The sequence below is a fragment of the Gobio gobio genome, assembly GCF_949357685.1.
Source record: "Gobio gobio genome assembly, chromosome: 10".
Taxonomy (NCBI): domain Eukaryota; kingdom Metazoa; phylum Chordata; class Actinopteri; order Cypriniformes; family Gobionidae; genus Gobio; species Gobio gobio.
In genome coordinates this window covers 39,763,800-39,785,162 of record NC_137116.1, presented here as the reverse complement: position 1 = coordinate 39,785,162, position 21,363 = coordinate 39,763,800, and the positions used below count along the sequence as shown (strand labels likewise).

Below are 21,363 nucleotides of genomic sequence, written 5' to 3'. Positions count from 1 at the left end.
ATATCTTCCTTCCTGTACAGCAGAACAAAGAAATGTTTATGGGTTTGGAACAACTTAAGGGTGAGTGAATGATGACAGAATTTTCATTTTTGGGTGACCTATCCCTTTAAGACGCTGCACCCTTTAGTCGAGACCAGATATTTGACATGCTTTATATAGTGTATTCCCACCAAATTTTGTAAATGGTATACTTTTTCAACTGTACAACTGTGTGTTAGAAAATGATTTACATGAAAATGTATGAAAATGTGTTACATCTGCTTGTGAGTTCTGTCCATTTACTGATAAATATAAATAAAACATTGCATATAGACTTGATGTATGTCTTATGTAGTTATAGTAGATAGAGAGAGAGTCAGAGGTCAATTTTCTAGGGACTGAATAAGTGTTATTTGTTGAAGAGTAACGTGTCTTCTTATTGGATAATATATCCCTGCCTCTTACAAGGAAGTTGCATAATTGCATAATCATTATCTGGAGATCATTATTAAAGTACTACAGTAAAAATGGTAACAAGTCTGTGAGAGTACAAGCTGTCACTCACGTGATGTGTAATATGATCTCTGTTCTCAGGAGTGGTAGATTAAAATCTTTTAACCTTTGGTCAGAGCGAGGCTGATTCAAAGATATACGTCAGTGAACATTTGAGACAATAAATAACACTTTGGAAGTCTGGAGGAGGGAGAGATTGAATAATGAATCTGTCTCTCTCTAGTTATAGACTTCCAGTTTAATTGGTTTAGCTACTGTGTTTGCTTTTGAGAATGATAATAGACGGTTTGCTCTGAGTTCAAGGCCACGTCACAACAGCTTCACACATGAGAAACATAATCACACACTCCATTTTAGGATTGTGCCTGTTTTAGCTACTTTTTTCTTGTTCTCACAGATGGACAGTCAAAGACTTTCACAGAGAGAGAATTTCAATCCTAATCCTGTTTATGGTCTGAATGAAGCACAGCTAGATATCCAGGGACAGCGCAAATGGAAGGCGCATCAGACAATTTGGGGAAAGCTGAAGGAGGAGAGCCGGTGAGTGTGGGTGAGAAGAGTACAGGAGCTTATTTAAGAAACATGCACACTTAAGATAATTGTGATCATAAAATAGACACAGTGTCCATGAGAAATACTCACATTGACCCTTTGTTTCTCTTGTTTTGCACCAGGTGTTCAGGTCCAAGGCTGAAGAGCTGCTTCCTGTCTATTGCACCTCTCTTGTCATGGCTGCCACAATACTCGCTCAGGAACAATGCTGTTGGAGATGTGATATCAGGAATCAGTGTGGGAATCATGCACCTGCCTCAAGGTTTAAGACTCCTGTGATATGTGACCTTGGACCACAAAACCAGTCATAAGGGTCAATTTTTTGAAATTGAGATTCATACATCACCTGAAAGCTGAATAAATAAGCTTTCCATTGATGTATGGTTTGTTAGGATAGGACATTTGGCTGAGAGACAACTATTTGAAAATCTGGAATCTTGAGGGTACAAAAAAGATCGAAATATTGAGAAAATCATCTTTAAAGCTGTCCAAATGAAGTCCTTAGAAATGCATATTACTACTAATAATACGTTTTTGTATTATTTATGTTTTTACAGTAGGAAATTTGGAATATGATCTTAAAGGGTTAGTTCACCCAAAAATGAAAATTCTGTCATTAATTACTTACCCTCATGTCGTTCGACACCCGTAAGACCTCCGTTCATCTTCGGAACAGAAATGAAGATATTTTAGTTGAAATCTGATGGCTCTGAAAGGCCTCCATTGGCACAATTTCACTTTACACTCTCAAGACCCTTAAAAGGTACTAAAGACGTCGTTACAAAGTCCATCTCACTACAGTGGTTCTAAAATAACTATGAATCGGCGAGAATAGTTTTTGTGCGCAAAAAAACCCTAAATAACGACTTACATAGTGATGACGATTTCAAAACACGGCCTCATGAAGCTTCGAAGCGTTATGAATCAGCGAGTTGAATCAGCGGTTTGAATCAGCAAATATCAGCAGTTTGGCGGTTTGACACGCGATCCGAATCATGATTCGGCTCACTGATTCATAACGCTTCGAAGCGTCATGATGCCTTGTTTTGAAATCGTCATCACTATATAAGTCGTTATTTAGGGTTTTTTTGCGCACAAAAACTATTCTTGCCGATTCATAAAGTTATTTTAGAACCACTGTAGTGAGATGGACTTTGTAACGAAGTCTTTAGTACCTTTTAAGGGTCTTGAGAGTGTAAAGTGCCATTGTGCCAATAGAGGCCTTTCAAAGCCATCGGATTTCAACTAAAATATCTTCATTTCTGTTCCGAAGATGAACGGAGGTCTTACGGGTGTCGAACGACATGAGGGTAAGTAATTAATGACAGAATTTTCATTTTTGGGTGAACTAACCCTTTAATATCCCAATGATTTTGGCACAAAAGAAAATTTGATCCTTTTGACCCATACAATGTATTGTTGGCTATTGCCACAAAATATACCCGTGCGACTTATGACTGGTTTTGTGGTCCAGGGTCACATATTTGAGCTCCTATATATGCTATAAATATATGCATGTATGACATGCAAGACATTTATTTTCTAAGTATAAAGATTTTGTCATGGTCAACATAGATCATTTAACATAGATTGACAGTTGTAGCCTAATGGTTAGAGAGTTAGACTGGTAACCCGAAGGTTGTGGTTCGATTCTCAATACTGGCAGGAAATGACAGAGGTTCGCTTAAGCAATGCACCTAACCCCCAATTGCTCACCAGGTGCTGCAGCAAACCCACTGCTCCGGGTGTGTGTCCACTGTTTGTAGTGTGTTCACTACTCACTACCCGTAATGTGTGTGCACTAACTTAGATGGGTTAAATGCAGAGGAAAAATTCAGAGTATGGGCCTTCACATGTCATTTTCGCTTCATCTTTCAAAATTGATCGTAGTCTATATTTATGTTTCTCTGAAAGTGTAGACACTTGATCGCCCTGTTTTTCATACTAGACACCTACAGATCTGTATTATAGGCTGGCAGCCAATCATTTTCCTCACAATGCACTGTGGTTCAAATCGGACAGATAAAGTGGATGTAATGACTAATTCTATTGTATAGAACTGCACACACTCCTCTACACGCAAATTGTTCATTTTCAGCCTTTTTCTATTCCCTTAGGGATGGCTAATGCTTTGCTGGCTGCAGTTCCTCCAGTGTTTGGTCTGTATTCATCCTTCTATCCTGTTCTCATCTACTTTATATTTGGAACATCCAAACACATCTCTGTTGGTAAGTTATGCATACTGTATGTGAACTCTCTGCAGGTACACACACAATGCCACTTTGCAAGAAAAAAAGATATTAATAGAGTAGTTCACCCAAAAATGAAATGTTGTAACTAGCCTGTTTGTTGATATTTTTTCAATATATTATATAAATTTAAAGTAATTATTTCAGGTGAACTATTCTTCGGGTGAACATAAAAAAAATCTATCCAAGTGTAAAATATATCATAACCTAAAATAAAAAACGTATAAAACGACGTAATAAAATCTAAAATAAAATATGTATTTAATTAAAACAAAATCAAGTATAAAATATAAAATAAAAAATATATTAAATAACTAAACATATTAAAATATAAATAAAAAATATGTATAAAACAACTAATAATGTAATAAAATGTACAATTAAATATAAAATAACCATTAAAAAGACTTAAGTAAAACATATTAAATGTTATTTAATATATAAATATTGGTTGTCCATCAAGTGGTTTTGTTTTTACTGACATTCAGGTGTATCTGATGATCTGTCTGATCCACAGGTACGTTTTCTATCCTTTCCATCATGGTCGGTACGGTGACAGGTGATGTGTCGTTGCCAGGCAGCGGAGCAGAGAGTGATGAGATTGAGGCTGAAAGCATGAGAGTTGCCTTAGCAGCTCAGTTGACCATTCTTTGTGGATTAATGCAGGTAAAACACACACAAGCTGTATTAAATCTGTAGTAGTGTGTGTGTGTTTTTGTATAAACCTCTCTCCCTATAGATTCTGCTATATGTGCTGCGTTGTGGAGGAGTGTGTCGGTGGTTGTCTCAGCCATTGGTCAGTGGATACACTATGGCAGCCGCCGTCCATGTGACTGTTCACCAGCTGCCTTTACTGATGGGCATCTCCATAGTCAGACACAGAGGCATCCTCGCTGTGTTCTGGGTGAGAATGAGCTCTGTGTGTTTTACCTCGGTGATATCTGTATATCTCAAATGCTGAATGTACCTATGTGTGTCCTACAGATGTTTTCCAACACTGTGTCTGGAATCAGGAGAGTGTTACCGGCGACACTGGTAGTTTCCTTTGTCTCCCTGGTTATACTTGTTGGTGGAAAGGTGCTGAATTCATGCTGGAGCAATCGATTTCCCATTCCATGGGAGCTGGTACTGGTGGGCACACGCACAAACACACTTGAAACAGGGTTCTTATTGTTTTTTTATTTAATTTAGTTTTGTGAATATAAGGGTCAATGACAAATAAGAAAAATATATATTTTTTTAGATAAAAAAAAAAAAAATTTTAAGCAAAAGCATTTTTATGTCCAAAAAATGTATGGTGTTGATTCATATTGGTTTTACAGCTTTTAAGACAGCATTAATTAATTATTAAACTAGATTTCTGATTTTACCACCCAGAAAATGTCAGGTGGTGCGACCATATATTCATTTAAAATAATATACACGTACAATATACATATGAATTATTGTAAAATGCATATCACATGGTATATTCCCTTTTCTATGTATTACCCTAATTCATATAAACGGACACTTTCTATGTGTTCAGAACACAATTTTCCATAAGGAGTTTTTATGTTTTTGTTTTTTTCTTTATTGTATTATTTGTATACATTATGTAATGGTTTACATTTATATTTCTTACTTCATTTTGCAATGGCAGTGGGAATTGATACTTTTAAATGTAAATTTGCTGGTCGCACCACCTGACATTTTAGGTCTTTGAAACACCACAACTCAAAAAGTCAATTGAATTTAAAAAATAAATAAAAGAGTATCTTATAAAGGAAATATTGTAGATCAATTTGATGTGTGACATGTATTTTTTTTGTTATTGTGGAAAATAATGAATTCGGACACAAAAATACATGTCATGTCATTGACCCATAACTGACTGTAGTTTAGTTATTGTAAGTTTTCACTTTTATCAAATAAATTTCAATTAATTATAATATTTTACTTTTATTTGCTTTAGTATTTTTAAATGTAAATTTCCTAGTACAGTCTAGTTTTATTTCTACCTAATGTCATTTTTATGTTTAATACAGGAAGGTTTCAAGTTTTATAGTATTCCATGTATAATGAACTAATTTGTGGCCATTATTTTGCCCAGTTGTGTTAGTTTATTTTTATGTGAAGGCATTTTTTTTCCAGAGATTTCTGTGCAACAGTAATTCTTTTTTCATGTCCTTAGATTATCCTTGCCACTATGTCATCATTGCAGTTTGATTTGTCTGGTCGGTATGGAATACAGATCGTTGGTCCCATACCAACCGGGTCAGCAGAGTGTTGGATTTTCTTTATAGAACCAATTAGCTGGAAGTGGTTTGGTGTTAAAACTTATTCTCTCTCTCTCTCATTTGTCCCTTTTTCTCTCTCTTTGTTATACCCAAGTCTTTCACCTCCCTCCCTTCCATCATTTTCCTTCTCTCAGGAGCTGTTATCGACAGCTCTTGCGCTGGCAGTGGTGGGCTATGGTTTCCAAGCTTCATTGGGCATGATGTTTGCTCATAAACATGGGTATCCCTTTCACAGCAACCAGGTAACAAACAAATGATGTAACAATTTGTTCCCTGTAACCTCACAATAAGACTAGTATAGATGCCCTCTTTGCAGCATCTCTCCTCTGTCTGATCACAAATGGTCTATCTCTCCTGTAGGAGCTGTTGGCTATGGGTCTGTGTAACTCTATTGGAGGGGTGTTCCAGTGCTTTCCAGTAAGCGGATCCATATCTCGCAGCACTGTGCAGGAGAGTACAGGCGGACAAACTCAGGTGTGAACACCAGCTGTCTCTTGTTACAGTCAAATGTACATGCACAACAATTCTCTTCCTGTTATTCAGGTACTGGCTACATGAAGTACAGGCATTTAATTGTGCTGTAATAAATGCAGCATGTGACTGTTATTAAGGCATTGATCATTAACATCTCCCATTCTTATCAGCAAAGACTCACTGATCAAATCCAAACCACATGCATACAAGAAAAAACATTTTTTCAATATATTAATGTACTTTTAGGTGTGGAGCACTGCAGTTAGGATTTTACTCCATGATGAAAACGGCCTCTCTCTTTTTCTCAGGTGTCTTCTCTGGTGTCTGCACTTGTAATTCTATTGATCTTGCTGAAGTTCGGCCCCCTTTTCCAGCAGCTTCCAAAGGTCCCAGTACCACCTACAATTGGAAAGTGTATATATACAGATGTAGTGCAATAAAGTGATTTTATAAAGTGTATTTGTGTGTGTTTCAGACAGTTTTGGCTGTAATTATTTTAGTTAATCTGCAAGGGGTTTTTGCCCAAGTCAAAGATGTGCCTAAACTTTGGAATACAGACCGCTTGGACCTGGTAAGGGCAACCAATCCATTCATTCTAACTTAATTGACTCAAGTACAACATGCTCCTGGATCAAAATCCTGTTCCATGTAGGCCTCTCATCCAGGGTGTTTCCTGTGTGTGTTTCCCACTGAGACTGCAGGTAGTGTGGGTAGTGACACTGCTCAGTGCCCTGGTGTTTAACCTGGACCTGGGGCTTGGCATTGCAATTGTGTTCTCCATCCTTACCATCGTCTTCAGGACACAGCAGTGAGCCATATGCATTGTCTGATATTTATCTACAGTGTCTCTCTCTATTGTTATTTGTTAGTTTGATACATTTATATTTTCCCTTTTCTCATCTTTTTACTCTTATTCTTCCTTTCTCAATTTTCCAGTGCCAGGTCTGCCGTTCTTGGGCATATTGCTGGTACAGACTGTTACAGAGATATGGAGAAATACGCAAAGGTAATATTTACTCACAATCCTATAAACCCGCCTAAATCAAATGATTTATCATTTTAAGTAGTTTCTCAGCTTAACCAAAGTGATCTTCAAGCCACACCAGAGAGTTTTTCCGGCTGATAATTTGGCTAAATATTGGTTTCAGTACTGTGCAAAAGTCTTAGGCACGTTATTATTTTCACACAAAAAAAATGGTGAGATCAGATCTCTGTGTTCTATTTTACTATATTTTGTAATGTATTCCTGTGATGGCAAAGCTTTATTTTCAGTAGCCATTACTTCAGTCTTACTGTATTTTTGAGTATGTAAATGCAGCTTTGGTGAGCATGACTTCTTTCAAAACATTAAAATATTAAAACATCTTAATGATTGTGTGTATACAGTACTATGCAAGTAAGGCACGTTAGTATTTTCACCACAAAAAATGGTTATTTATATCCTTTGATGTAATGTGTCAGTAGGAAATACATTAATTTTGTTATTAATTGTAATAATCCAATTAGGTTTTTGTATGCACAAGGAGTCTGACAACAGCCGGTTTGATCCAACCAGCTATTTTATATATCAATAATATTTCACAATATCACTGTTTTTTTCTGTATGTTTGACCAAATAAATGCACCCTTCGTGGCCATAAAATACTTTTTGAAATCAGGAAAGATTCTATAATTCCCTGAATTTTGTGGTTTTAGGCACTCCACGTCCCTGGAGTAACTATGTTTTCCTGCTATAATCCACTTTACTACGCCAATGCAGACCAGACCTTCACATCACTCAGACAGGTACAACCTCCATTACAGCTCCCTGTTTCCATTCATTCAAATTTGTCTATATTTTATTATTCTTTATGTATATATGCAGGCAGTTAATAAAGGCATTAAGGAGAATCCTGAAGTTATTCATCCAGACCAGCAAGGGGCTCAGAGTGCGCAACACTGCGTTATTCTGGAGCTCAGTGGAGTCACCTTCATGGACTCAGTGGCCATGGGCACATTTAAATCAGTTAGTGGCACAGAACACACTCACACACATACCCACACGTAGAAGTGTTGATATTTTACCGGAGATGACCAGAAATAGATGACCTGTTACTGACTCTCATTAACTCCTAACTAATGAGTGGGAGTTTAAATTCTGCATGTCATTGTTTCTGTGTACGAATACTCTCTCTCTCTCTCTCTCTCTCTCTCTCTCTCTCTCTCTCTCTCTCTGGGTCACAGGTGCTTCAGGAATTTGAGAACATGCAGACCTTGTTTTTCTATGCTGCATGTCCAGGTAGCACGTATTACACATACAGCCACACTCTCACATGATTGTATTGGATCACATATTTTTATATATATACTGTGTATATATATACTGTGACTTTAAAGGAATAGTTAATCCAAGAACTGTCTAACGCACTTATATATTTACTGTATTTCTTGTGTTTTTGTTTCTAGATGGTTTACTATCTCAGATGAAGAACCATGGTTTAGTTCCAGATTGTCTGTCTCTTTCCTCATTTTTCCCTTCAGTGCATCATGCAGTCCTACACTACCAGGGGCTACAGGTGTGTTTCTGTGTGTGTGTGTATACATGTTTTTCTATCCCGGTGGGGACTGAATGCACACAGAGTCATGGGGACTTGTGTCACTGTGAGGACCTAAATTGAGGAAAACAAGCTTATAAATCATACAGAATTAGGGGATAGATTAAGGAGATACAGTAAGGGGATAGAATATACAGTTTGTACAGTATAAAAACCACTACGGCTGTGAGTCCCCACAAAGATAGCGAACCAGTCATGTGTTTGTATGGGTCTGTTGTAGTTCGCTGTAATTCAATAGCATTTTCTGTTCTAATTCAATTACGCATCTACATTTTACAGAACACAGGCACAGACGTTACAGAGCTGTGACCTTTAATGACCTCCCGTCATGAATGGCGGATACATGAACCTACAAACCTGAAAGAACCCTTCATCACTGGGCTTTAGAAGTGAGACTTCTAGACAAAACAAGAAAGGAGACGAATATCCCATTTTGATTTAATGTTTTTTTTGCATTCATTGTAATATGTGGCAACAGCTTTTTGTTTATCGGCTATTGAACATGAAATTAACTCAAATGCCAAAATGTACAAATGACTATGGTTTGTCAGCTGTTTTACTTCTGTATTTTGCTTTTTATTTACTTGCTTGTTGCTGCATTTGTTGTTTTTGTCATTATTCTACATTTAGGTTAGATGGCTGTTTGAAATAATTAAAATACTGAAAATAAATAATTGGCCTCAAAACATTATGTACTGCATGTCTGTGCATCTGCAATCTCCCAGATTCCTATAAACATATGTTTTGTTAATGTTAGAGGCCAATTTGGTTTGTATAAAGTAAAATAAATCGAATAAGTACAAAAGAACAACATATAGAAACACAAATAGTATGGAAAATGAGATCTAAATAATTATTAACACTCCGGTCAATACAAAGGGTCGGCTGACAACACCCAAACTTATTACAATTCAGTTAATATATACGTAGAGTTCACGTTGCTATAATGTTCTTCTTGTACCCCCATTGAATTGAACCATAAAAGTCATTACAAGAGACTTTGTTCTCTGGCCAAATGTTGAGGAGAGGCGATATTAATATTTAATGCAGTTCATGTAGCTCACATGTTTACTGGGGACATAGCATAAGCTTATATTGTATAAAGCTAATCATAATCAAAGTTTTTGTCAGTTCACTTTTGTCCCCAAACTATAGTTAATGTATATACACACATAAAGTTAAAACACCCTTTATTAATTAATTACATAATTACAATTTCATAAAAAAGTCTGTATATTCTCAAATAAAGACAAGAAATGTCTCTAATACGCTGGATCAAAACTCTGTAGAGTTCTTGTGGCAGGACGGGCAAAGATTTGTTTCAAAGATCTAGCGTTAACAAAACCACATGGTTTGGCAGAATGAACATGGTGTTTTCTATCTAATCAGACTCAGATAAGGTGGCGTAGGTCTCTAGTGTGAAAGTGTCCAACATTGACTCCAAAGAACCCCCCCTCCCCCCCCCCCTCCTCTGTGTTTTTGGGACTTTGCTCCCCATATGAACACATTAGAATTCTATCAGTAAGTGTGTGAATGGATCAGACGGGTATCGGAAAGGGCAGGATACACATTAACACAACCTGTGATAGAAGCGAAGAGCCAGGGACGTTAATCACTCCATTGCTGTCCAGAACTTCATTGCACAAGCAGCAGACGTGTAGATCTTTTACTGGAATCACTGGAGAACATCCTTTAGAATTTTTCTGGGACTGTTTGCATGGACATTAAGGATTACATTTTCATTGTGAGGACATGATTTTGGGATCTATACACTGGAGGTGATCTGAACACTCTAGAATAGAGAATTGAGTATTCTATAGAGTTTCAAAATGGAAAAAGAAGACACAGAACTCAGGAAGAGGGTGCCATATCACATCCACAGAGAAGTACTGGATGAGCTCAGTGTCGACCAAGTTGCTGAGAAATCAGATTTCAAAATTTCAACGAAAGAAAAACTCAAAGATGCTGTCAGGTGCGTAAATATGTCCACTTAGTAATGTACATTTAATAATCCACTTGTGAAAATGCTTCTGTTTTGCACTCTTTCCATTACAGTTCGTATCAGCATAATGATCGAGTTTTTGAGAATGATTCAAAGAGCTTATTGTGCTTTGATGAAAGCAACAACATCTTAGAGTAGTCTCAAACTTCCAAACCACACTTTTATGTTGTTCTTCTTCATTTTTTATAACTTTCTCTATCATTTTCTTTGTTTGTCAGGTGTACAGGCCCAAGGTTTAAGAGCTGTTTCCTATCATTTGTTCCTATCCTGGCATGGCTGCCACGATACCCATTTCGAGAAAATGCTATTGGAGATCTGATATCAGGAATTAGTGTGGGAATCATGCATCTGCCACAAGGTACAACACAAGCACATGCACACACATTACCAAGGGCACACCTGATTACTTTAGATACCGTAGACCTAAACAAAAACACAAACAATCATGTCACGTGTAATTGTGTGTGTAGGTATGGCATATGCTTTGCTGGCGGCTGTCCCTCCTGTTTTTGGTCTGTATTCCTCCTTCTACCCCATTCTCATTTACTTCATTTTTGGAACATCCAAACACATCTCTGTGGGTAAGTACACACACTTTCTTTGATTTATATTGTTCTTAAAGGGACAGCTCACCCAAAATTGAGAATTCTGTCATCATTTGACTAACGGTGGAACACAAAAGAAGATATTTTGAAAAATGTTGGTAAGCTAAATATTTCAGTTCCCATTGAATTTCACTGTGTGGACAAAAAATACAAGGGAATTCAATGGAAACTGAATCTATTTGGTTACCAATATTCGTCAAACTATCTTCTTTTGTCTTCCATGGACAAAAGAAAATCATACAAGTTTGGACCGACATGAGGGTGAGCAAATGATGGCAGAATTTTCATTTTTGGGTGGACTATTATGATGTATGATGTTGTTCGGATGCGGGACACTTTAGAACTGGTTGATATTGATACTGATTTCAAACCTGTGCTTTAGGTGCCATATTTGATTTGAAGCTATTTCAGGACTTGAAATATAGCTCAATCAATATAGTTACTGTTATGGTGCTTGTATATAGTGCTTTTTTGACAGCCTTTTGTCGCAGTTCAGCTTGTTGATACAGTATGAGTGAGAAAATAATGATTGATAACTATCCCTTCAAATCCAGCTAGACATTTGGTCCCCACAAACATAGCAAAAATGACCCACACTTTTTTCTCTGTCTACAGGTACGTATGCAGTTATGAGCGTTATGATTGGCAGTGTGACGGAGCGTTTGGCTCCAGACTCAGACTTCATGATGCCTGGCAATGAAACCAACATCACCATCTTAGACACTGTCGGCCGTGATACGGAGAGGGTCAAGATCGCTGCCACTGTGACTTTCTTATCTGGCATTTTCCAGGTAGGTTCTCTTGGAATTGTACAGTATGTAGCTTTGAAGGTATGTATGTGACCTAAGTATTTGTGTGGTGTCTGTTTGTAGTTGCTCCTTGGTTTGGTTCGGTTCGGATTTGTGGTGACGTATCTCTCAGAGCCATTGGTGAGAGCTTACACGACAGCGGCAGCCATCCATGTTATCGTCTCCCAGCTTAAATATTCTTTCGGCATCAGCCCGCAACGGTACAGCGGACCTTTGTCTCTAATATATGTGAGTATGAACACATGGCATGTGACTAATGGATTTGGAGCATCAAGTCTGATTGACTGATGGCACAGTCCCAAACACTTCATTGAGGACTATGCTGAACTGGGACATAAAAGGCCTCAGACAAGGACAAATAATCACACCTATGTGTAATTTGTGCTTAGTGCCTCCAAGTGGTGGGGGTTATAACTTTTCACAATTTTTCTTTCTCTCTCTCTCTCTCTAGACGGTCATAGAGATTTGTGCATTGCTTGGACAGACTAACATTGGTACTCTGGTGGTTAGCATTGTAACCATTTTGGGCCTGATCGGTGCAAAGCAACTTAGTGCCTTGGCAGCACGCAAAATTCCTGTTCCTATTCCTGTTGAGCTGATCACTGTGAGTTGCTTCATAAAGTTAAACGCACACATGCACTTAGCTAACTGAGGACATACAGAGACTTTATTAGTCTTTGTGAACAATAGTTGATAAATTACATTGTTAGTCCATGTTAGCTCCATTAAATAATATTAACAGATGCAATTGGTCCATTATACATTATAATGTATTAGTAAATGTTGAAATTATAATTAACATAGATTAATAAATACATTAGACGTATTTGTATCATTAGTTCATGTTAATGTACTAGTTAATTAATATTAACAAACGGAACCTAATGTTACCAGATAATTACAGTACATGTCAAAAGTCGTTACAATTTATGTTTCTGAAAGAAGTCTCTTATGCTCTCCAAGGCTGCATTTTTTAAAATTATAAATACAATAAAAACATTATCAATGTTTAAAACAGTTTTTGTTAGGGATGCTGGGATGAAAAAGGAACCCAAGAGCAGATTAGCAGTTTGCTAAATTTATTGACCAAAGTGCAAAAAACCCCCCAAAAAAACACAAATATAACAGGCAGCCGAGCCGCCGAGCAAAGGGCGGAGCAGACGCGAAATCCAAGGGGCAGTCTGGAGTAAAGCCAGAAGTCAGTTCACCGATGCAACAATCCCTAAGGAAAGTTGATAAGGAAGACGGGCCAGGCAAGGGTCAAAACCAGAGGGAAATCACAGTCCCAGGTGCATAGCAAAGGCAATAGTCCAAAACAAGAGCAGAAAAATTAGTAACCAGGTAAGTGATCCAAAACTGCATACAGGACTGCATACAGGACCTGGGCAAATCCAAGAAGAAAAAAACAGATCAAATAAACAAACATGTAACTACGCACGACTGGAACAAGAAAGTTTTTTGGGCAGTAGCAAAAACGGACGGTAACCAAGACACACTGACAGAGAAGCAAAGAATGAGAGAACCATAAGTAGTGGAGAAAATCAATGCAGACAGGTGTGTGTGAGGAGAGCTGGAGCACTGATTAGAATGAGGTGCAGCTGTGATGGCAGAGTGAGTGGAACTGACAACCTAAGACACAAACACAACAGAAAGGCTCAAGATCAAACCAGAGTCATTTTTGTGTAAACAATAATACCATTCCAACCTTTGTGGTAAGTTTAAAAAAAAATAGAGAACGTAAAACATTAATTCATCATAAATGCTAAAAGAAGAAATGTTTCTTGAGCACCACATCTGCATTAAAATTATTTCTGAAGGATCATGTAACTGAAGACTGGAGGAATGATTCTGAAAATTCAGCTTTACCATCATAGGAATAAATTACATTTTAAAATATGATCAAATACAAACCAGTTATTTTCATTTGTAATAATATTTCACAATATTACTGTTTTTACTGTATTTTTGATCAAATAAATGCAGCCTTGGTGAACATAAGAGACTTCATTCAAAAACATTAAAAAATGTTAATGTTTCTAAACTTTTTGACAGGTATTGGATAAGTACTGACTAACCATGACTTACCCTAGCCTATACCTAAAAGAAAACATTTTTTTTACATATTTATATAAATATTTTATTCATAATAACATTTCATTATAGGTAATGAACAATATTGCTTTCAGGGTTTCTTAAAGATTTAATCTTTTTTTGTGTATATAGGTTATTATCGCTACTTTGGTGTCATGGCTGATGGATTTGAAGACCAAATACAATGTTGACGTGGTTGGAGAAATCCCATCAGGGTGAGTCCAACACACTACAATGCAAACACAAATACAACTGTACTGTGTGTATAGCATTGTAATGGTTATAGCTACAAAATCATGTATGGCATTATAGTACATCTTCATGCTCATATCTGCATCTCTTCTTCACATTGCAGTCTGCAGGCTCCTGTTGCGCCTGATGTTTCACTGCTGGGTTCAATGGTCGGTGATGCTTTTGCACTGGCTATTGTTGGTTATGGCATTGCTATCTCACTGGGAAGAATTTTTGCCCTCAAATATGCTTACAAAGTCGATAGTAACCAGGTAAGAGACTCTAAATGGCTATAATAGATGATTTATATATATATATATATATATAGCTCTGGAAAAATATAGAGTTCTGGAAAAAAATTAAGAAACCACTTAACATTGAGAAATCAATGTTAAGTGGTCTCTTAATTTTTTCTAGAGATTTTTTCCTGAATCCTGTGGGGAGGGGGGGGGGGTGTATAATGTTTAAAAAAAAATCTACAAATTAAGCAGCACAACTATTACTTCTTATAATAATAATAAATGTTTAATTCTGAAGGATAATTTGCCACTGAAGACCGGAGTAATGGCAAAAGTCTTTTTTTTTTCACTTTTCATGTCAAATTTAGACAGCATAAGCAAACAGCATAGTAAAACTGCAAGATTGGAAAACTGGCTGTTTTACTTTTTTACACTATTTTAAGGTGTCCTTGTTACAGTGATTATACAGTTAATTACTGAGTAATATTAATTAACAACGTGTGCTTACTATAGGGTTATGATTAGGATTTGGTTTAGGGTTAGTTCCATGTAATTATGCATAATTTATTGTTATTACTATGGTAAGTACGTGTAACATATGTAACAAGGACACTGTAAAATAGTGTAACCAAAAAATTTTACCAAAATGGCATTAAACAATATTTTCCTGGAACTTTAGTGCTTACATTCAAATCTAGTTGCCAGTTAAACTGACAGTTTGTGTCTTTTGTTCTTCGCCAAGTTACTGGAAGTCATTGATTAACCCACAATTTTTTTTGCACAGAATTCCAAACGTTTGAGAAAAACAGTTTTGTTTGAACATCTTGTGTTCTACTTGTAATGTGTCCTCTCTGAATCAGGAGCTCATAGCATTGGGTCTGTCTAACTCCATTGGAGGCTTGTTCAAGTGCTTTGCTATCAGCTGCTCTATGTCTCGCAGCATGGTGCAGGTCAGCACAGGGGGGAAGACACAGGTGAGAACATCAGCCAAATTTCCTTTTCCATCATTCTCTTCCTATCTAATATGATAGAACAGCGCTGCGTTGCTCCACATATGCATGAGCAGAAGAAGCGGAAGCGGTTGTCTGCGGCATAATAAAAGCTCCGCGAAATCAAGGCGTCATCAAGCTACGACTTTGTTTTGAATAAGCCACCTCTAGCTGCGGAAAAATTACATATTGTGGCTTTAATTTTTTTTAATACACAAAATTTCAGCTTCATTCATGACAAATTCATGACATACAAGTTTACTTAGGTGTGTTAAAAAAGTACTATCGTGTTCAACTAATTACTATAATCCATTTTCATTAAATTGCAAATAACATGCAATCAAGTGTCCGCAACCATTCAATTTGCACTTAAGTATATTAATGTAGTATAGTATCTCTCTAATAAGTATAGTTTTTAAAAGTATGTTTAAAGTGTACTTCTTTTTCACAAGGGTATGGTTCATTCAGTAGATTGTTAAACTGCTGGTTGATTTTGTTGAGGTAAAGTTCAAATTGAATCCTCTCTCTGTCAAACATTCAGGTGGCTGGAGCAATTTCTGCTATGGTAATTCTGGTGATCTTGTTAAAGATTGGAGAACTCTTTGAGGAGCTGCCAAAGGTTAGTACCCTGATTCAGCCCTTGTGTGGGCCTGTCGTGAATATTCATAATATAAGATCTCTCTGCTGAAGTCATGAATATGCAAATGTAGCCATTTACATAGGAATATATAACGACAAATTGTCCATGTGTGTGCTGGTTTCTTCAGGCAGTGCTGGCTGCTATAATCTACGTAAACCTGCAGGGCATGATGAAGCAGTTTGGAGACATCTGCTCTCTCTGGAGGACCAACAAAGTGGATATGGTGAGAGAGAATGAGAAGGAGAAAACAAAGCTTATGCAACACTTTAAAAATAGACCAATATAAACAAAATAGGACTGAGCAAGAGGGAGTGAAGTGACACAGAAAGAATGAAGGTAAAATGGAAAGATCTGAATTGACGCTTTAGCTATTATTCTCTCTGTTGTTTGTGTGTTCAGGTGGTGTGGGTGATGACTTTGATCTTGACACTGTTGTTCAATCCTGACATGGGACTGGCTGCATCAATCGCCTTCTCCATCCTCACTGTCGTCTTCAGAACTCAGCTGTGAGTGACAGAAACCACATACACAAAGCCTAAATAATTCACAAATACATGGTAAACCATGGAAAATGCACCATATTCCCATAATCCCGAACCCTACATACATGTGCACCATTTCGTTAATTATACGAGAATGTAAAACTGGTTCTACATGCAGTCTCCTGTTTTACTTTACTCTGTTGAAGATCCCAAGAGAAGCTTTTTCACACATCATATTGCGGTTCCTTTTGAATTCCCTTAGTTTGGTCATATGAAATTAAAGACTCTTGACAGCAGTTGCATATAAACTCTCCATCTGTCCCTCCTTGTTTTGCCTCATTTTTCTCCCTACAACAGACCGAACTACTCTATCCTTGGCCAGGTTCCTGGCACTGACATCTACAGACCAGTAGAGGACTACAATCAGGTGAACATGACCGCGACACCACCAAACACAATATATGCAACTATGTTCACCGTATTCATCTGATACTTTAGTTTTAATTATATTTGGAACAGCAGAGGCAATGCACAATTGTCAAATGGTCAAGCTGGATTAAGGGCATAGTTCATCCTAAAATTTCCCTCGTCATGAAATAACCTGGCACTCCTGGTTAAAAAAAAACTGAATTACAGCACACTTCCTGAAACACCTGTTCTTCCATTTATGCATTTCTTAGGTAATCTGATTAATCAAAGCCACATGATTTTGCAAGGGCATGACATATGTCTGTTTGTTTGACTTTCATTGTGTTAGTTACCATTTCCTTCCCCGTTTTCAGGGAGCATTTGAATGTGTGGGTGTTAGTTTCATTCATTCATTGTATAACATGAAGGTGCTTTAAGAGAGACCTATTATATAGTATTTGTAAAGTATCTAAAATGGCAATAACGTGTATGTTGCAGGTGATCAGGAGTATAAAGTGGTACATTTGTTGTAGTGCTATTAAAAATGAAATACTTAACTAACTACCCATTATTTTGAAATTTCAATTCCATGTCAAATGTAATTGGCCACAAGTTACACAGTCTGACCTTTAGCAAACCATCAAAACATTTTAATCAAGACCGTAGTTTAAAGACAGGAAGCTGACTCAAACGATAAACATTCAGGCAATAAACAACTATTTCATAGCAACATCTGCTTCTGTTAAATGTGAAGTTTGGTAATTGTTTTCAGGATTTTCTTTTCTGGTGTCTCCTAGAGCCTCAGTCAGAACATGTGACCCTGGACCACAAAACCAGTCATAAGTCGCACGGGTATATTTGTGGTAACAATGCATTGTATGGGTCAAAATAATCATTAGGATATTAAGTAAAGATCATGTTCAATGAAGTATATTTTGTAAATGTCCTACCATAAAAATATAATAAATGTATTATTATTAGTAATCTGCGTTGCTAAGGACTTCATTTGGACAAATTTAAAGGCGATTTTCTCAATTCTTAGATTTTTTTGCTCAGATTACAGATTTTCAAATAGTTGTATCTCAATATCCAAATATTGTCACAAACCATACATCAATGGAAAGCTTATTTATTCAGCTTTCAGATAATGATTGTCACTTATGACTGGTTTTGTGGTCCAGGGTCACATATTACATTTAATTTGGTTTAGTTGTATTTACAAACATAAATAACTTTGATCATTTGAGAAATTTGTGATTGCAAATATTGCTTGACAAAGATCATGTGCATCAAATCTTTTAATTTTAATTTATTATAATACTTTAAAAAAAATTTATGTTTCACACCCTTACAGGTGAAGGAGATTCCTGGTATAATGATTTTCCGTTCATCTGCAACATTGTACTTTGCCAACGCTGAAATGTACATCGATGCACTCTATGATAAGGTAGGTACATATGTAAAACACACACACACACACACACACACACATTTACTCTCATACATATTCATTCACGCACATTTACACAAGACATTACACACTACTAAACAGGTAATTATCCCAAACATACAATCTATAATAAAAACATGCACTGTGAGATTAGACCAAACAAGCTACATATAACAAATGCAAAGGTCAGGACTTTCATGCAGTAAAAATTAAATGTGTGTTTTTGTGCAGACTGGGGTAGACGTGGCTAAACTGCTCTCACATAAGAAGAAACTGGAAGCAAAGAGACTCCGAAAAGAAAAGAAAGCCGCAAAGAAAGCGAAGAAAGAGGCCAAGAAAAGAGCCAAAGAAGCTGCCGTTCAAGCTACTAAGGTCTGCCTTTGAAAAGAGTGTGTGTTTGCATGTGGCTGTGTGAGATAATATGTATGTTTGAGTATTCGGACTGAGCCAGTGGTCTCTGCTTTTAACCAGGGGGAGGATCCGCAGTTGTCAGACGCAGATGAAAGCGAGGAGGAGCCGGAGTTGTCACACACACAGGCGAATGGGGATGTGCATGAGATGTCAGTCAAAGAGCCAAAGGATGTAGTAAATGTGGAGGCAGGGCCTGACGCCGATACTGACACCACGCTCCCACGGGCAATCATTCTTGACCTGAGCCCAGTCAACTTCCTGGACACAGTTGCCGTGAAAACTCTACGCAATGTGAGACACGATCTGTACTCATTAAAGACTTAATGAATGTGTAACGTTGTTTTAACCCTGTTGAAACCCTTTGTTTAATGGCAGATCTATAAAGATTATGGAGAGGCTGGTGTACAGGTGTACTTATGTGGCTGCCAGAGTGAGTGAACGATACATACCAATCAATTTTGTCTGAATACACTCTTAAGAATAAAGATTTCAAAAGGGTTTAGGCCCTGTCCCAAATGACACCCTTATCACTAGCAGTCTTCTTACGAGTCTGCACTTTCGTGACGTAACGCCGCTTTGACTGTCTGAAAGAAGTCTTCTACAGAGATCGCTTCAGTGCGGGCTCACCAAAATCGAGGGCGCATATCAACCGCGAAGGTGGCGTACTTCTGAATCCTAAAATGACAAATGGGACACCCTGGTCTCCTGTACCGTTTGGGACAGGGCCATAGAAGAACCTTTTAGTGAGCAGTTCTTAAAACTAAATTTTTTTCTTAGTGTGAGAAATTTTTATTAGCCTATCTAAAGAACATTTTTCCACTGTAAAGAATCTTTTATTCAATGGAAAGTTTCCATGGATGTGTTTCTTTTGTTTTCTTTATGACGTTTGGAATCACACCTGAACGATGAGCTGATTATAAACACTGATTATAATCTCTCTCTCTTTTTCAGGAGGTGTTGTAGAGAGCATGGAGAAGGGGGATTTCTTCAATGAGAAACTAACTAAATCGATTCTCTTCTCATCAGTACATGACGCTGTTCTTTATTGCCAGCAGGGAAACAGCAAGGAGGTACAGTACATCCTTATCTCACATACACAAATGTCAGAAGTTTGCTAATCTTAATTAGACATGTGTTGGTGGCCAAGACAGTAATGTTATGAAAAAAAAAACATGCATGAATAAACAAAATTTCTTGCCTTTCTTCTTTTACAGGTTATGCAGGGAACACATTTGTAAATCCAAACACCAAACATGATACAGAAAACACTCCAGAACACAAAGATGGATCGTTATTTATTGTGTATTTCAACTTGGGAAGGAATAAGTAGGAGTAGTTTTGATGAATAATTTGTTTTTTAAAATAATAATTACTTGTGAATGTGAAATATCTGAGAATGTGAGAATCTGCCATAGAGTTGTATTGTACAAGTTATTTGTAAATCAACTTTTGTAATGGAATGCAATTTTTGACAGACAGGTGCATTTATGACACGGAAATATTACACCAGTAAACCCAGTTTCTTACAAAATATTCAGACTCATGGAAAGCTTTAATACATGAAAGTAAAGTTCACATTTTAGCAATATATTCTAAAGTTCAAATGCTTTGGGTTAGTACATTTTAACATTTCAATTTTAAATTAATATTCTTTTGAACTTTCTATTTATCGAAGAATGTAGCAGTTTCCACAAAAATATGAAGCAGCACAACTGTTTTAAACATTGATAATAATAAGAAATGTTTCTTGAGCACCAAATCAGCATATTAGAATGACTTCTGAAGGAACATGTGAAACTGAAGGAGTAATGATGATGAAAAGTCAGCTTTGCCATCACAGGAATAAACAGTTATTTTCACGTGTTTTCAACCAACCCCATTTTCAACCGACCCCAAACATTTGAACAGTAGTAATTACCATATACAATTCAGTTCATGTATTTTAGTGTGTATAAGCTATGTATGCTGTGTTAACTTTGTATGCATGTGTATCTAGAATCACCTTAACTTAAATAAACAGTCACTTTATTATTCTTGTTGAGAAATTATAGCTGCTATGCTATGTTACTTTGGTTCTGACTAAAAAACTTGTTGGAAATATTGAATCAAATAATTTGGAGTCCTCTATTTTTATGTTCAGTGATGTGTGATTGATGAGAATTTGATTAAATAGAATTACATTTGTAACATAACATTTTTCATATGATGGGTGCTGTTTTCTTGTATGAAGACCCATTCAGAGAGTTAAAAAATGGTGTGTTTATGTATAGGTCTTCTCTTTACAAGTTTCAGAGAAACTGGTCTGAACATTCCAGCATAATCCCAAAAGGGACAGATCATGTGGAACCTGCCTAACTAGCAGTATA

At 36.9% G+C, this 21,363-nt stretch overlaps 2 protein-coding genes across 2 annotated transcripts; both read left to right on the top strand.

The window, feature by feature from the left end:
* Positions 1–1,170: 1,170 nt before the first annotated feature.
* slc26a6.1 (solute carrier family 26 member 6, tandem duplicate 1) lies at positions 1,171–8,949 on the top strand (the record flags this gene model as incomplete). The annotated part of the gene is made up of 17 exons (XM_079826332.1): positions 1,171–1,306; positions 3,162–3,272; positions 3,811–3,959; positions 4,033–4,197; positions 4,278–4,424; positions 5,467–5,549; positions 5,667–5,814; positions 5,933–6,046; positions 6,355–6,432; positions 6,522–6,617; positions 6,748–6,854; positions 6,983–7,052; positions 7,742–7,831; positions 7,911–8,051; positions 8,270–8,324; positions 8,492–8,601; positions 8,920–8,949. Exons 1-17 carry the CDS (start codon positions 1,291–1,293, stop codon positions 8,947–8,949), a joined length of 1,710 nt encoding a protein of 569 aa, XP_079682458.1. The 5' UTR covers positions 1,171–1,290.
* Positions 8,950–10,254: 1,305 nt separating this feature from the next.
* slc26a6.2 (solute carrier family 26 member 6, tandem duplicate 2) lies at positions 10,255–21,187 on the top strand. Its single transcript, XM_079828091.1, has 19 exons — positions 10,255–10,612; positions 10,861–11,000; positions 11,113–11,223; positions 11,863–12,038; positions 12,120–12,284; positions 12,508–12,660; positions 14,280–14,362; positions 14,503–14,650; positions 15,478–15,591; positions 16,148–16,225; positions 16,374–16,469; positions 16,646–16,752; positions 17,086–17,155; positions 18,491–18,583; positions 18,818–18,958; positions 19,058–19,288; positions 19,373–19,427; positions 19,949–20,067; positions 20,212–21,187. Exons 1-19 carry the CDS (start codon positions 10,470–10,472, stop codon positions 20,233–20,235), a joined length of 2,247 nt encoding a protein of 748 aa, XP_079684217.1. The 5' UTR covers positions 10,255–10,469; the 3' UTR covers positions 20,236–21,187.
* The last annotated feature ends 176 nt before the right edge of the window (positions 21,188–21,363 follow it).

Excerpts from the sequence above, each read along its gene's own strand:
- slc26a6.2 (XM_079828091.1), top strand. The coding sequence starts at position 10,470 with ATGGAAAAAGAAGACACAGAACTCAGGAAGAGGGTGCCATATCACATC. Across the intron at positions 18,959-19,057 it reads CTGCCGTTCAAGCTACTAAG|GGGGAGGATCCGCAGTTGTC; the intron begins GTCTGCCTTTGA and ends GCTTTTAACCAG. Across the intron at positions 20,068-20,211 it reads AGCAGGGAAACAGCAAGGAG|GTTATGCAGGGAACACATTT; the intron begins GTACAGTACATC and ends CTTCTTTTACAG.